This window comes from Acanthochromis polyacanthus, chromosome 8 (assembly GCF_021347895.1).
Source record: "Acanthochromis polyacanthus isolate Apoly-LR-REF ecotype Palm Island chromosome 8, KAUST_Apoly_ChrSc, whole genome shotgun sequence".
NCBI classification, from domain to species: domain Eukaryota; kingdom Metazoa; phylum Chordata; class Actinopteri; family Pomacentridae; genus Acanthochromis; species Acanthochromis polyacanthus.
In genome coordinates this window covers 10,531,812-10,548,523 of record NC_067120.1, presented here as the reverse complement: position 1 = coordinate 10,548,523, position 16,712 = coordinate 10,531,812, and the positions used below count along the sequence as shown (strand labels likewise).

Below are 16,712 nucleotides of genomic sequence, written 5' to 3'. Positions count from 1 at the left end.
GAGCTGTGTGAAGCATGTTGTACTGTATGTGCAGCAGGTATTATGTGAAAGTGGTTAAGCTAAGCCAACGTTAAAAAAATAAATCCTAAAATCTCAGTTTCATTCTACATGTTACAAACATTTCTGATAATGATGTGACTTCAGTATCAAAGAATCAGAGAATCAAGTGTCTGATTTAACTGAGGTGTCCAATTAAGAAACTAACCAACATCGTTTTCACTGATAAGGCCTTGGAAATTAGTTTTTGCTTTTTTTCTGCTTCATTTTTTTTCATGCTCTAAAGACATTTCATCTTCCCACATTAAAATTGAGCTGCCAGTGATCTGACAAAACGATGTGAATATTCACAGAAAATGATGTAAATGTAGACCAATACAGTGATGAATATCTGTTTCAAAACTGATACATGTGATCTCCGTTTGTCTTCATTTGTTTGGCAATTACTTTTTCTAACAAGCCATGGAAAACAGTTTTATCAGTGCCTCTCATTCTCACTCACACATCTAATCCCCTGATCATATGAAGCCATCTAGAGTTTATCGTGTCACCACTTCCACAAGCAGAGCTGGTGATCAGTTGATGACCAGCTGTTCCTGCTGCTTATCTCTGCTATAACTGTGAAGGTTTCTTTTGATTGTGTTTGTGTCGTTGTCAGGTCAGTATCAATCTTATGTGATCCAACCACACATATATACACTGCCCTGCAAAAAAAAAGTTGCAAATAAGCGAATAGGTAAGACCCTTCCATTGGATAATAACTGCAGTGATGAAGACGTTTCAGCAGTAACAACTTATTTAACCCTAGCTGATGCAGTGAGGAGCTTCTCATTTCTTAAACAACCATGTTGGAAGACATATTCTGTGGTCATGGAAAGGATGTTAATCTGTCTCAGAAAGGTCAAATTATTGGCCTTCATCAAGCAAAGAAAACAACTAAGGAGATTTCTGAAACACTAAAATCAGGTTAGAAATCATTCAATGCATTATTAAAAACTGAAGGATAGTGGAGAACCATCATCTTCGAAGAACAAATGTGGTCTGATGAGTCCAGATTTACCCTGTTGCAAAGTGATGGGCGCATCAGGGTAGGAAGAGAGGCAGATGAAGTGATGAACTCATCATGGCTAGTGCCTACAAACCTGTGGGGGTTAGAGTTATGATCTGGGGTTGGTCAGATTCAGCAACGTTCTGTTCCCAAAGAATGAGGTCAGCTGACTACCTGAATATACTGAAATACCAGGTCTTTACATCAGTGGAGTTTTTCTTCCCTGATGGCATGGGCATGTTCCAAGTTGAGGATGCCAGGAGTCATGGGGTTAACATTGTGAATGAGTGGATCAGGGAGCATGAGACATGATTTTCATACATGGATTGACCTCCACAGAGTCCAGACCTCAGCCCCACTGAGAATCTTTGGGATGTGCTGGAGAAGACTTTGCACAGCGTTTTTTTTTGTTGTTGTTGCATTGCTGTTGGTTGCAGCTGAGTCACTATATTTATATTTAGGTTTATATTTTGCACATTTTTAAATGAGGCATGTGCCATAAGTAATTTTTAGCTCCCATTTTTCCATTAAATTCCTGGTGAAAGGTTGTATCACAGATTGTTAGTTCAAGAACTAGTGGAATATCTGACAGTTTTTTTTGTTTGTTTGTTTTGCTTCATTTTTTGCCCATTTTCTACCTCTGGGAAATAGTGTAATTGTGCAAATTGTTTTGTAAAAGAGCATGCCCTCCAAACCTGCTCAATGATTTTGGAGTTCAGAGATATAATATATATTTAACTATGCATGTCGACATGCATATTTAAACATAAATGCATATTGTTCATTAGAAATACTCAAAGATCTGCAATCAAGTCTTTAATGTTTTTGTAACTCTCTTCATTAGCTACATGGCCACACTGAGACTCCAGGAAGTTTACTGCACCTGCCCAACAAATAAACTTGCATACAATAAGGTATATATTTTTTTTTTTTACTATTTTTATATTTTAAATGGATTAAGCAAATGCAATATATGTTGCTTAGCTGTCTTTAGAGGTACTGCTAGTCATATTTATTTGGCACTGGTTTCAGTCTTGGCTGCTAACTGTAGCTTAATATGCACCATGCACACAGGACAGGAGTCTAACTCTAAAAGCAAGAAAGCATATTAGCATATTTTCCCAAATGTCAACTTGTTTTGTTATTTTTATTGGCAAATGCAAAAGCGTTTGATTGAACACTAAAAACATTTTGTGCTGTTGAAATTAAAAGTAATTTCCACCTAGCTGAGTCCATGTGACATCTGTTTATTGCAGTCATTTTCAGTTTTTGGAATGCGGCTGTGTAGCAGCTGTTTTTATTTCTGTGAACCTGCAGAAGACCACTTATGGCCATACAGCCAGGCATTGTGTGCTGCACAGAAGCTCCTACTCAAGCTCCCATCACCCATTATGGTGGGATGAGTCACTCAGACCCCATGCCTGATTTCATTTACCGACTCACGTGCGAAAATCTGTCTCTCTTCCCCTCCACGTGAACCTCTCATGTGAGAGGAAACGTTTTCCCCACTCAATCACCCATTTTATATTAGATCAAAGCATTATCAGCTCTGTCCTCCAGACATGACCAGGCCGTGTGGAGGATCTGCTTATTAAAGGCTCAAATGGCCAAATATTTTCTTGATCTGCCAGATCATGTGAGTTATGATGCATTTAGATGCTAAGCACAAAGACGACCTGCTTTTCATCATTTAATTAAGGTTGAGGAGGGGAAATATCACAATTATAATCCTTTTCAATCAACTTGAGAGTCATTTTAATGAGGTTTTTTAATGTACAACAAGGCTGACATTCTGCATTATGAATACTAAAGGAAACGACAGTCTGCACACCTGTAAGACAGAAGTGGAAGATTCTGTCAGTGTCTTTATAATAAATATTATCTAGCATATAGATCTATTACCCTAATCCTATTACTCTCATGAATCCTATTATACACAACAAAGAGCACTTTACAACTTGTCAAAATCAAACTCCCTGCTTTGAATGACAGTTTGAAAACAAATACAAGCAATAGGCCTTAAAATCTGGCATTTATATGCAAAAGTTATTGATGTACAACTGATTTTAGATGAGTTAGTTTCCTGAAATAGCACTTACATAAGCCATTAAACCCTCACATGAAAAAGTGCTACTGAACTTTGAACTCTCACCAGTTTCACTGCTGGGGAGGTGAATTGTGGTTACTGTGTACACACCGAGACTTTATTTGGAAAGCTACTGAGTAGCGCAGCGTTGCAGGGGGTCCTTAAGTCTTTGCGGGAGAGCTTAGCAAAGGCAAAAGGGCACAAGGAGAGGGATAGCTGACATTTTTCAACAGTTAACACATTTTTTATTTAATAATCTGTTTAACGAGAAAGCTCATTGGGCAGCTCGGTTTGTTTTACACTTTGTACATTCCAGACCCCCTGCTAAATCTTTTATTAGGAAATTGAAAGTCATTTTCAGGTTGACAAAGTCTGTAATGCCACAAGATAAGAGTCCAAGTGTGAGACTGGCTTAGCTGAAACAGAGGACATTAAGTTCTTGGTGTTCATATGACAAAATTCTTGGCTTTGTTTTTTCCAGTGGAGGTGAGGAAGCTGGCAAAAGTCAGAATTACACTACAAAGTAAAGACACAGTAACATATTTAGATCCCTGTTAAAACCTGACATATTTTACACCTCATAAATGCACATTTACTGCAAACTAACAGAGACACAGTCAGATAAAGCAAGCAAGAAAGAGACAAGCAAAAGTTGGTGAAACATATCAATGTTAAATCATGCCGACCTAAAACTTTTAAATAAAATCTTTTGAAGGTAGTCATTGCGCATGAAACAAAACAAAAACAATCACCAAATAAGTCCTGCTACAAAGGTAACTGACCTTGCAACCCAGATTAGTATTACCACCGTGCTTTCTTCTACCTTGAGGGCATTTTGTTCAACGTGTAGTGCAGCCACAGCAACATTTATAACATTTATGCTAGAAATTCTTGACTATTTTGTTAAATCCATTACAAAATGAATATTAATTGTTGAACTGATAATCAGAACAAAACATGTAAACATGTAATCCTTACAAATGATGAAAAAAATATGAAAATAAAGTTAATATTACACTTTTAAACCCTTCTCTGTATTTGCACTGTAGCAGTCACTGATGGATTGTAGTTAAGAATCAATACAGTATAATCATACAGAATTAATGCAGGCAGCTTACTGTGAGTTCCACCTTCTCCTTCCGTTTTATTTCTTTGTTTACCAGCTCTCTGTACTTTCTGACCTCCTACTCCATTTAATACCCAGTAATGAAATAAGGCTGGCCTCAATTCAATAAGGTAAAAGAAAATTGTGTTACTGAACTGATCAGTTAGGGCACCTGAAAACGTGCTGCTGCCAGGATGGGAAAAGCATCTGGTAGATGTCGAAAAGGTGACCAGGAGAAGAAGAAGAAAAAACTACAGAAAATCAGATGCAGTTTATTTTTGTTGTAGGATTTACTTGTGACAAAGACTCCTGATTTTCCACAAGCAGAGCAATCATGAATCTGTGCAACAAATTGATGCTCAGCTCAAAAACTTGCAGTCGATTAACAATCCTGTTGTCCTCATTTACAGGCATCAAAAAATATTGTTTCCTTGTCTGAAAAAAAATCCAAAAAATCTGCAAAAAAAAATTCCCCGAATTTCTGAAAATTTGCAAAACCTTCAGGAAAAAAAATCCAATAATTCCTTAAAAGTTTCCCTTAAAAGTATTATTTTGAAAAATGGCAAGACAATTCTTGTAAATATTTTCAAAAAATGAGTAAAAATCTTCCAAAAAATCCTAAAATTATCTAAAGTGACTACATATATGTCAGTAAAACTTTTAATATTTAATATTCACTGGATTTTGGTTGATTTTTTTGTGAATGTTCTGAAGAAACATGTTTAACATTTCTTTTTACACCAAAAAATGTTCAAAGATTTCCCAAAAATGTTGAAAATGTGGACATCAGCAGTTTCACTGTGAAAATATATATATATATTTTCCCCACATTTTCAAACTTTAAAAAGGGTCAATTTTGACCCACATGATGACACAAGGGTTAAGGGTGTCGACTTGAATGTTCAAACCAGATTTCTTTTAAGGTCTTAAGTGTTTTCTGAGGATCATATTTGACTGGTACTCTACATACTTTGTCACATTCTTCTTGTGTGACTTTGACTGAAAGCATTCACTCATGGTTCAGTAGTTTAGTTACTATTTGACTAAATGCTGCAAGTCAATGGTCACATTTAGCATTTTAACATGTTACAGCACAAAGACCATGAGCTGCCACACTTCTGGGATACAGTTTAATAAAATAGTGCTGTGAACAAACACACCCAGTTAAAGTCTTTTAAGCAAAAACACTTTTATTGTATATGAGTTGTTTAATGTGCTCTGACTAAATAATACAAAACAGGCCACAAATAAGCTCACTTATTAGCTCAGGCTCAGAGATGTGCAGATGGATGTCTGTTGACCGAGCTGTTCCACAGTATGTTGGTCTCCAGCAGTGGCTCCCAAACCTGAGAGGTCGATGTGTAAAAACACCAAATCGTGGTTTCCATTGTGACATGCTGAGGGCAGGCTGGACACTGGTGAGAACAACATCGACCCAAGGTCAGTGTCACAGTGTGATCAAATAAGAACTGGTTTCTGGTCTCAGGGCCTGTTTGATTGAAGGTTATAAACATTGCTGTGGACCAGCATCTGCTTTTCCAGTGAGCACTGTGTAGAAAAAGTCAGTTTCGGGAAGAACATATTTCAAAAAATATTGAGTTCAGTGATCTGGATAGTCCATAAATATGGCTCAATATGCCATCTTCAGTATGTGTTATAAGAGGATGTGTTTAGTATGAATGTGTTGCTTAAATTTCAGAAGGAACTGCGCCTTTACTGTTTTTGTAGATCCAGTCCACACTTCTTTTGCCCTAGCCTGTAATAATGGTACATCTCTGCAAGAAGAAAAGCCAAAATATATATATTTATGTGTGTGGATTGACGCTAAGTTTACCATCAAAATATACACTCATCATATCCTGAAAACAGTCATTTTTGTTGTTGGAATGGTGAATTATTTAAGACAATATTTTACAACTGGTGTTAGAGCGATGCCCTCCTTATACTATCAGTAATGTAATTTGCTGACTTTATTTTACAAAGATTCCTCTAAAATGGATTTTCGTTCCCTCAGTGTTATGTATATTAGACTCTGCAGATTCATAGTTTGCTCCTTTTTCACACATCAATACACAGTGTTTGAGTCAGATGTATGACTTCAGTTTCAGTGGAAACAATTTAGCTTTAAATGCAGCCACATTGACTCTCTTCACTGACTGTAACAGGGTTTTGTTCCATCAACTGAAGCACTAAGAAGCTCTAATCAGTTCCTGATTATTGTTCCTGAAAAAATTGTTATGGAAGCATTTATATTTATAGGTGAATAAGTCATCTTTACATACCTTGCCAATGTCATCATTTAATTTATACAAAAAAGATTTGCTTTCTCATTGCTCATGTTTTCATTTATGCCATTGCTGTTGCTTTGTTGACTGGTTACATGATATATCTTTGGGGTTTTTATATAGATATATCTTAGATTTGCACAAAAAATAGAACAGAAGTGTAATAAACAAGGATAAAATTCACCTTAAATGGTCACTTGACATCCCTTCACACTCAAACCTGGTGCAGCTATAAATAATATATAAAAATGAACCCAGTTATGGAGTCCTTTAGTAAGATCGTCTGCATACAAAGTGCTCAGCATAGCCAAATCTAGATAACACAGTTAAGCACAGCAGCAGAATTAGGACAATAAATGTGCAGAGAAGTGATAACATGCTTAACAACACCTTCAGCAATTCATATTTAGGGTCCGAGCACCGACAGTCCCAAGGCACTGACGGTGCCAAAAGACCCTATTGAAACCCTAGGGTTTCTTTTTCTTCTTCTTCACTCTTTTCAAACTCCACTTTGACGGCCTAAACATACCCCAAAACGCGTGAAACTTGGCATGCACATCAGGACTGGCAAAAAAATTAGATATTTTATGGGAGTTGTGCACATGTGTGGCAAAATGGCTCCATAGCGCCCTCTGTAAAATTGAAAAAGTGGTCATTAGGCCAACTGCCACGATGTTTCATCTACAGCCACAATATTTGGGGGGCATATGCAGCACATCAGGACACATGAAAAAGTCAATCATGGCCATGCCCTAACCCCAACAGGAAGTCGACCATCTTTAATTAGCTCTCGGTCACAGCGCCACCTGGTGGACATGCGTGGACTCGCCGACCAGCAAGGATGTGAAGACACGTGCAACGCTGCTTGCAGCTTTAATTGTTGATTGTTTTTCAAAGTTTTTCTTAGACGCATGTACATGCAGTCACGTATAATATGGTTATCAATACTTGTGCATACTGAGTGCAACAGTGGAATTTTATTAATGCTTTTCTTGGCATTCATAGATGGTCATGTTTAAGTTTATAGTGATGCAGAAAATATATATTGTTGCTTAAAATAATCCCAAACGTTTGTTAAGTATGTTGGTCACCTGAAGCTGTTCTCTGCAGCTGATCTGAAGCCGTCAGGTGAACCTGGACCAAGAATGTCTGAGAGACATTTCTGGCACTTTAACATATTTTTTCCTTGAAGAGTTTAGGTTCATGTGGAGGTAGACATGTGAAAGCTTTTGAAGGCCAGGGACAAAACTTTCTTTTTAAAGACTGGAAAAGAACACACACTTATGGTTTTACACATGAGACTGGTTTATGCTGTTACACATATTGAAGCTGTCTGGTTTAGTCAGGCATCAAGTGCCAAACACTGCATGTTGTGCCATTAAATCCATCACAAGCTATATGTACTGTAAAACACACAACAAGCAGCACTTGAGAAGAGTTACATGCCCAAGTGTATTTTCATGACAGGTGGCCAGCACTTAATAGCTTACATAAAAAGCATTTAGTGGTGTAAAAGTGCTCTATGCGCTTCCTTTGGCAGCTTTTTACTAACACAAAATGGCCAAAGTGATGGGCTTCTTTTTCCATTTTGATGAAGTATTTGAAGTGGGGGCTGCTTGGTGGTTAGCACTTCTGCCTTGGAGCTAGAAGATCCCCAGTTCGCATCCCAGCGTGAGCCTGAGATTTTTCTGCATGGAGTTTACATGTTCTTCCTTTGCATGCATGAGTTCTCTCCGGCTTCCTCCCACAGTGTAAAAATATGCTGAGGTTAACGGGTAATTCTAAATTGTCCGTAGATGTGAATGTGATTGTTTGTCTGTATATGTAGCCCTGTGATAGACTGGTGACCTGTCCAGGGTGTCCTCTGCCTTTGCTCTATCAGCTGGGATAGACTCCAGCCCCATTGCAACTCTAGTGAAGATTAAGCGGTGTATAGAGAATGGATGGATGGACGGATGGATGGATGGATGGATGGATGGATGAATGGATATTCGAAGCATCATGAAAGAGCATCTTGTGCAGCATGCTAAGTATCCCACAATTATCCTTCATGGCACAAAATGCTTGCCAAGTGTCAAAAAGGCTTTTCCATTTCAAGGAATTAAGAGGCTAATTGATATGCTAATGTAATATTGTAATGACATATAATTATTCCAAGTGCCTTTTACTCAGTCAGTGGCAGGAAAAGTGGTACCAAGGCTCATCTTTAGCTTCTTTTTACCTTTTTATGTTATTCTGTATAAATCTTTCATCTCTGTAGTTGTCTGTGTCATTGTGGCAGCACATGGAGACACATCATTTCAGCTCCAGTAAAGCTGAAAGCAGCCCTCACAGGTGAAGCCTTTGTCAGGCTGCTGTTTGTTCTGGATCCCGTTGTGAAGACCTTGAGGGGTCAGAGACTGTGACAAGGACCTGCAGGGGCCAGACTGGCCCCGTCTTGCTTTGTTAACCCCTGCCTAGTTCCTGTCAGATTCCTCATACACGAGAACAGAAAAGAGGGCGAGCGGCACCAGCTTACCTGCCATTTGCCCTCCTACGCGGCTGCATTAGCAACCGCAAAGACTCTCATCTACCTGACACCTAAAGACAGCGGCTGAAGGGAGGAGACGCAGGAACAGACGATTCTACTGCCTAATCTTGGGGGTCAGATGAAGTTTACTGGAGCAGGTCAGAAACACATTAGAGGATTTTTTTTTCAAGGGGAAATGGTCTCCTAGTTGCAAAGTGGAATTTGCAGACTCTCACTGAGAATGTCGATAGGTGTGAAGCCCCGAAGGCATGATTTTAGGGTCAAGAGAATCTGAAGTGAGGGATTTCACCCAAGAATTTGGATGTTTTTACAGCAGCATGTCCCGTGCCGATAGTCCCTTATGTGTCTGTTCAGGAGGGATTTTCAGTTCCTTAAAGCTGCATTGCCATGATTTGAAAATTATGTGCAAAAAACACATTCTTACTACCAAACCAAATGTAATGAGTATTTATTGACACTCAGTGAAATGTGTAATTGCTGTTACTCTATTACTTTTCTTCTTTGTCTAGCAAAGAAACATTTCACATACTTGCACAAATGAGGATGCGACTCTCTGCAGATCTTTCCAGATACTGAGTAGTTACAGCAACTTAGGCAATGTGGTGACTATATTGTAAAAGAATACAAAAAAATGAGAAAGATGGTGGAAAAGACAGAAAACTATATAAAACCATCACAGTTAATCACAACAACCCCAAAGCATCCTTCCAGGCTGCTGTAAAAACACAGACAGATTGTGCAGTTGTACAACGATGCAGTCACAAAGGAGACCATCCTTTATTTAGATCTGGGGTCAGGTCTTGATCAGCTGTCACCACTGAGCAAGACTGAGATGAAGCTGACATTATGTGTATGGAGATCAATAGAACGTCACATTACTGGACAGGAAACATTAGAAATGTTTTGAATAAGCACAAGTAAAAACAGGATTTCTGCACACGATTTATTGAAAACCTCTTAAAACTTCATACAAACAGCACAGTTCAGTGCGTGAATCATGGGAGAGTTCATAGATATAGAAAACATGTAGTGTCTTCTTCTCCTTGTTTGAACTTCAATAAATACAAATGTGTCTGTTTCACCTTTAAGAATGAATCTGAGACTTTTCAGTGCCTTTCTCCTGTAACACATGAAGTTTCATTTGAGGTTTTCAGAGCTTTTTTCCTTCTTAAGACTTTATCTTTGGCCTGTGTGTCATAAATAAAAGGCATATTTAATCTGTGCATAGAATCTTCTAATCTGAAGCCACATTTGGTAAAATATAGTCTACAGCTTAAGCACAATGCATTCATTGCTGCTCACTATAGCATGTTACATGACGAGTCTGTATAAGGACCACTTTATTTCATTTATATCAGTTTTGTGTATCTTGAAGTGCAGAAAACATCTGTAATCTCTGCTCAGTGTCCGTGTTTTCTGAAGCTTAATGGCCTTCCTTCTTCCTTATGCACTTCCTAGTGAAACTAGCTCCCAGTTCTTTGTGCCTCTGGGGCCTTCAGTGTTACCTTTGGCACAGTGACGTGACACGTGGTAATCTTTTACTGACAGATCGTAATGATATCCATCAAGGCATGACCTCTCTCTTGCAGCTTCATCGACAGCTCCCTCCTCGTCTGCCCTAAAACGAGTCTGTCCGTCTCCTGGCGAACACTGCAGACATGCTTTTCACGATGCCCTTGAACCTCAGAGGCCTCTTGGTGGTCAGCTTGGCGTCCTTCATCCTGTCCACCAGGCCGTGAAACACCATGAGCACGCTGTGGTAGTTCTCAGCTGCTGACACCTCGTAGAAGTGGCAGTCTGTGTTGAGAGCCAGCAGCCGGCCCTCCTCGCTCAGCACCGTCCGCCGGTGGTGCAGGTCCCTTTTGTTGCCCACGATCACTATGGGCGGCTTATCAGCCTCGAGGTAGTCTTTGGTGGACTTGATGGCCTGGATGAGCCTGCTGACGCTGTTGAAACTGGCCCTGTCACAGATGCTGTAGACCAGAACGAAGCTGTCTGCCCACCGGACCTTCTTCTGGAAGAGGGACGTCTCCACACACGAGTCCTGCAAAATCACACAGTTACATTAATTTACAGCAACAGAGGTGGAAAGCAACATGATCCATCTACTTTAGGTATTTACCCAAGCATAAACTGCACAGATGTTGATTTTCTTTTTGCTCCGAACTACCAGATTTATTGTTATTAAGACACTTTTATAGTACTTCTCTTTCTATTAAAGCACTTTATATCTCTAACTTTCAAATGCTTTGTACACTTCAAGGCAACAACAAAACGATATTATAACAGAATAAGGGAGCATTTAGAATTTAGAGTACTTTGTTCAAGTATAAATATGAAATAGTTGTAGATTTTTTACATTTTATGTTACTTTAACTTTATTTCTGTAGTTTATTTTATTCTTTACTACCTAATTTGTTGTAATCAAGAGATTATAATAGGTCTGCTACTGTTAAAGCAATTCAAATTCTTCTTTCAGTTCAAGATAACTATAAAATAACATTATAACAGAATGCAAAAGACCATTTATCATAAAGAGTAACTTCTAACACTTTAAATGCATTTTATTGATAATACCAATACTTTCACTGTAACTTGTAATGGAGTATTTTTACAATGTTCTTTTTTATCTGAGTATTTCAGTAATATTGGCAATAAAAGAGCATTTTAGCAGAATAAAACTGCACTGATATCTCCATGTCATTGTTGGTAGCAACTAGAATATTCATCTCCTCACCTCAGAATAAGGTGAATCCCAAATATTCAGAGTGATCTCCCTCCCATCTGCTATAAAACTATGACTGTAGATGGATTCTGGAAGACAAAAAACAGAAAAATATAAATAAATAAGTTGAGGTAAAGTTGCATTAATTAAAAATGCACCAGACTTAGCAGAAATGACTCACCAATATCTCCATACTCCCCAATGAATCTCCGAGTTAAGAGGCGCACAGTCAGAGCTGAAAAACAACCAACTTTAAATGAACTTTTCGTCCAGAAACACCTTTGAAGTTTGCATCTCCTCCAAATACGTGTTCTTACCTGATTTCCCGACGCTCTCAGTCCCCAGAACCACAATGTTGGCTTCCATTTTTCAGAGAAGCAGCTGTGCCAAACCTCGGAGCTCCATGTGAGGCGGAGTTACTGCTGCTGCCGGTTGAAGCTTATTATAGGACAGACAGGTGGGCGGAGTAAACAAAGTACCAACAACAACAACAACAGCAATGATAATATAATAATGTTGCCCTCACGTGGTTTCGCACTGGCGTGCAGAAGAGTGCATCAGCAGAAAATCACAAGTGCAGAAGTCTGAAAGTGTTGCCTGAGGCTCTGCTCCCTCTGGTGAGATCAGCGTTTGATTTTCACGTTTTATTACAGGTGATTGTTTAGCATCGATATTAAAGGTAAACTGTGGCAGAATGTAGCTATATATAGCGTTAGCTCAAATCTGAGATATGAAGCTGCATTTTTATAGCATATAAAACAACTGCAAATGAATTGCTGGGTCAATATATTTGAAAGTTTAAAAAAAAAGTCGTTTTTTTATGTTCCTTGTGATCATGTCTTTACAAATTCCATAATTATTTGTAATGGAAACAATCACTTTTTAATCAAGAAATGACAGGATATCACTAAATGTCAACTAAATAACCATCCAAATTTAATAACAACCACTTTGTAATTAGATAAACAATAATAAAATGAGCATATTCAAAAATAGTTTGAATAAGCAAACCCTAACCCTAATAATAGGGTTAGTTTTTGTGAAAATCTGTTTAATAGATTTCGGGAACCTGTAGTTTGTTGTACTTTTTAACTGCATTCCAATTTTGATTTAGCGATTTGTGTTTTTCCATAATAATAATAAAAATATTGACCTGTTTAAAAGCTCGTTAAAAACACCCACACACAACCCAATCAACGTGTAGTAACAGATTCCATATATATTACTTGTATGCCTTTTTTTCAAACTTCAGTCAGTTCATAAAGTAGATGAATTTCTTTTTGCTGCTGTAATGCTAACATCAACCACAAGGGGGAAGTAGATTTCAATAAATGTACTCTACAACATATCACACTGTTTTGCTTCCTGCTGCCAGGAAAAGCAGAGGGGACAGTCTGGACACCGATTGGTTGAACTGAAAAAGACCCTCAGATAATTGGCTGTTTGTGCAGATGGACTGTAACACCCGCCTCCCTGTGTGTGTAGGTGTGGACTTGTATGGCTATCTTTGTGAGTTTGAAAACTTGGGAGAGAGGACATTTCTTGGAGAGGGGATGAGGACATGATAGCGTGTTTGTACTTTAGGACAGACCCTCAAAGAGTTGACAGAAGGCTGGGATGTGGTTTGAGGCCTTTAGGTTAGAACAGGTTAAAGTTAGAGTAGGTTTGGGGCTTTAGTGGTGATAGAGGATGTCAGGATAAGGGGCTAAAGAATGCATTATGAGAATGATGTTGTCACAAATGTCAAAAGAAGAAGGCATGAATGTGTGTGTTTGCTTTGCTAATGTAGATGGGACATTAATCTGTTTACACATCGTGTTCTGACCTCCTTCTGAACATCTTTCAGTTTCAGGGCAAAGATTTGGTTTGAGATAAGAGCGTGGTTAGTTTAAGGTCAAGTTTAGCGAGGCAAGTAGCGGTTAGGATTGTGGTTTGGTTAGTTGCCAAGAAATGAAAGTCAACGTATTGTCCTCTCAAGTGATGGAAACAAGCTCGTGTGTGAGATTTGTCTTTATCTTATCCAGCTTTACTGACTCCCCTGTGTGCTACAATTTCCTGCTTTAATCTGATTTCTCCTGTAACCTGGTTTCTTGTGTGCATGTAAACAGAGAGCTTGCAGGGAAACGCTACAGTATATAAATCACACAGCACCGAAGCATTCTCAACCGGGTGTAATTTCCAGATCCACCCTTGCTTCAATACGTTTTGAGTCGTCTGGTTTCTTCTGTTTGTTAAAGGGGAACTTCGTGTTTTTTTCAACCTGGGGTCTGTTTTCATATGTCATTTCATACATGTGAGTGATGGAGAAATGAATTTTCGACATAGCGCCAGTATTTAGCCAGGCAGGCAGCTTAGCAGCTCAGCTAGCAGCTCAGCTAGCGAAAAGTATGGGGCAAGTGGCCCCCCTGTGTCAAAGTCCACCATAACGTGCTTTTTTTCCCTACACTGACTGCCTCGGATAGTCTGTTGTGGGACAAGTGTCCCACAACAGACTAGAGATGAGAAGTGAACGAAAGCCTCCACATTACCTGGCGATTGCCCTTTGTTGTGGTTTGTATCCAAAGCTCAGGAGGTTTTCGTTCACTTCTCATCTCTAGTCTGTTGTGGGACACTCGTTGAGACTATCCGAGCCAGTCAGTGTGGGAAAAAAAGCACGTTATGGTGGACTTTGACGCGGGGGGGCCTCTTGCCCCATACTTTTCACTAGCTGAGCTGCTAGCTGAGCTGCTAAGCTGACTGCCTGGCTAAATACTGGCGCTATGTTGAAAATTCATTTCTCCATCACTCACATGTATGACATATGAAAACAGACCCCAGGTTGAAAAATACTGAAGTTCCCTCTAAAAACCTTAATTTAGCAGCAAGGCGAGCTTTGCAGGGACAGTAGCCAGTTGTTTAAGCCACAGCAGCAAAGCCGGACCACAGAAACCCTTCATATCATCTCTAATATCATTTCCTGTCTCTTATCTCATGTTAGTAAGATCATTCTGAGACTGGAGGCTCCAAGAAGGCACATACTTCAATATTTGGTTGGTATATATGATGGTTATAACTGATATAATTTCATGAAAAAAAGTCTAATTTTACCTTCCAAGGTTTTGCACTGCAAACGTTACAGTGTTTGGTGCATCATAGGATGTTCATTGCTTATTTACCAAGGATTTAATTTGGAAATGTCTATATTTGTAGTGAGCATCATTTATCTTTGGTTATTGGTACACTGACTGTAAATGCAGTTCGAAAAGCATAGTTATAATAGGACACCAATGATTTAAAGTGTCTTAAATGTCTCCATTTATCATTATGAGAGGTGTGGTATTGACTAATTTGTGAATAAGATAATAATGTATTAAATTAACTTCATGAAAAACAATCACAGTTTTTTCTGTACAGCCAATACATCATAATTAATAGCACAGGCTTAAAAAAACCTGATGTACATAGCTCAGAAATAAAAAAAAACAAAAAAAAACACACCAATTAACGTGTGGAAAACTATTCACAGTTGAGAGCACAGAATGTTTATCATCAAGTCACGTTGCTTCTTAATGACTTGAATAAAACGGTCCGCACGTTTCCCAGGCTGTCAGCAGAAATGACCTTTATCACTGCAGCACGTCTGTGTGAAATTCTGCTCAGAGACCAGAGCCATGCCCGGTTTTCCTGCCCAGTGAAGGTGCCACATTCATGAAAATTCATGCAAAGATATTTTACTGGTAAGACGGCAAAAAAACGTTAAAAAAATGAGAAGGAAACAATCTCAAAACAAATTAATATGCAGCCAAAACAGGGGGAATTAATTCATTTCATGAGCAGCTTATTTACTTGCAGTGCTTGTGGGATGGTGTCGTTTTCAGAAATGTTTTCAGTTGGAGAATAGCTGCCTCTTAACTGTCTGTTGAATTCTATACTCCAATAAAACGTGACTTTGACTGAGTCAAATAAGCCTCTTTAAATGCATGAGAGTGAATGTCTGCAAATATAAGAGTTACAACTGATTAAGTTTCTTCTAATAGATGCTTAACAACACAACATATTTTAGCTAAATAAACAACATAATTTACTTCTTTATAGCTCCCAGACTCTTCTCTACAAGATAATCAATGCAAATGGCAGAAAATTATTAAATGACACACGTTACCGCAGAGACATTTCATCAGTGCACTGTGCAGAACTAAACTTATGCAAATGTGTCTCAGTGCTGAGGTTGCTCACACTTCTGTTACAGTAAGTGGTGGCTAATTCATCCTTAACCCGACCAAGCTGCTGAACCGAAGTACCTGCATGACTGCTTCCAACATGTGAATCTTTGTGCAGCATTGAAGGCTATTTTAAAAGTGGAATTTTAAGAATTCAATAAAGCATTTCATCTTTATCTTGCTTGTCCCATAATTTATTCTCACTAGATGCTAAATACCAAACATTTTTGCACTGAGACACATATTTTTCCAGCAGAAATTGGAGGCATAAGGTCCTCTGTGATATTCACTGGTACAGTAGTTATGTACTCTAACCTCAACAAGGTCTTTTCATCAAAGGCTGCTCCACAGGAAACTGCTCCGTCTCTGTGTGTGCTTATGCAAATAAATCTTCTTAAGGACTTAACTTACACTCACTTTATGTGTGTGATAATTCCACATTTCCCTGTTTCAGAGCTGTGATAAGGAAATAAACTGAAAACCATCCTCTCAATAAAACGACACTGGATGGCATTCCTTATTTAAATTTGCACTTGATTTGCAATTCCATTTGAAATTTGCCACTTTGAATAAAGAAGGATGGAATTTGAACTGAGGTGATGCTCAGCTCATCAGAGTTACATCGTCCTTTAAGTCCTGTTTAACTTCAGCTCATTTTCAAGCTGTTCTTCAACATTAGTGTCATAAGTGAAGAAGATATTCAATTTTACCTTATCTAACATATATAGAGCCTTAGT

General features: G+C 38.6%; 1 protein-coding gene across 1 annotated transcript; it reads right to left on the bottom strand.

Moving 5' to 3' along the window:
• Positions 1–9,482: 9,482 nt before the first annotated feature.
• Positions 9,483–12,542, bottom strand: si:dkeyp-59c12.1 (Ras-related and estrogen-regulated growth inhibitor-like protein). The gene is made up of 4 exons (XM_022191341.2): positions 12,094–12,542; positions 11,958–12,011; positions 11,789–11,865; positions 9,483–11,095 (listed from the first exon to the last, which is right to left on the bottom strand). The coding sequence occupies exons 1-4, from the start codon at positions 12,140–12,142 to the stop codon at positions 10,670–10,672; spliced, it is 606 nt and encodes a 201-aa protein (XP_022047033.1). The 5' UTR covers positions 12,143–12,542; the 3' UTR covers positions 9,483–10,669.
• Between the last annotated feature and the right edge of the window lie 4,170 nt (positions 12,543–16,712).

What these genes read in the sequence shown, in the direction of transcription:
- si:dkeyp-59c12.1 (XM_022191341.2), bottom strand. Translation starts at nt 12,142, where the DNA reads ATGGAAGCCAACATTGTGGTTCTGGGGACTGAGAGCGTCGGGAAATCA. An exon ending in TGAGAGCGTCGGGAAATCAG is followed by an intron (nt 12,012 to 12,093) that starts GTAAGAACACGT and finishes GTTGTTTTTCAG; the next exon opens with CTCTGACTGTGCGCCTCTTA. An exon ending in TGGGGAGTATGGAGATATTG is followed by an intron (nt 11,866 to 11,957) that starts GTGAGTCATTTC and finishes TTTGTCTTCCAG; the next exon opens with AATCCATCTACAGTCATAGT.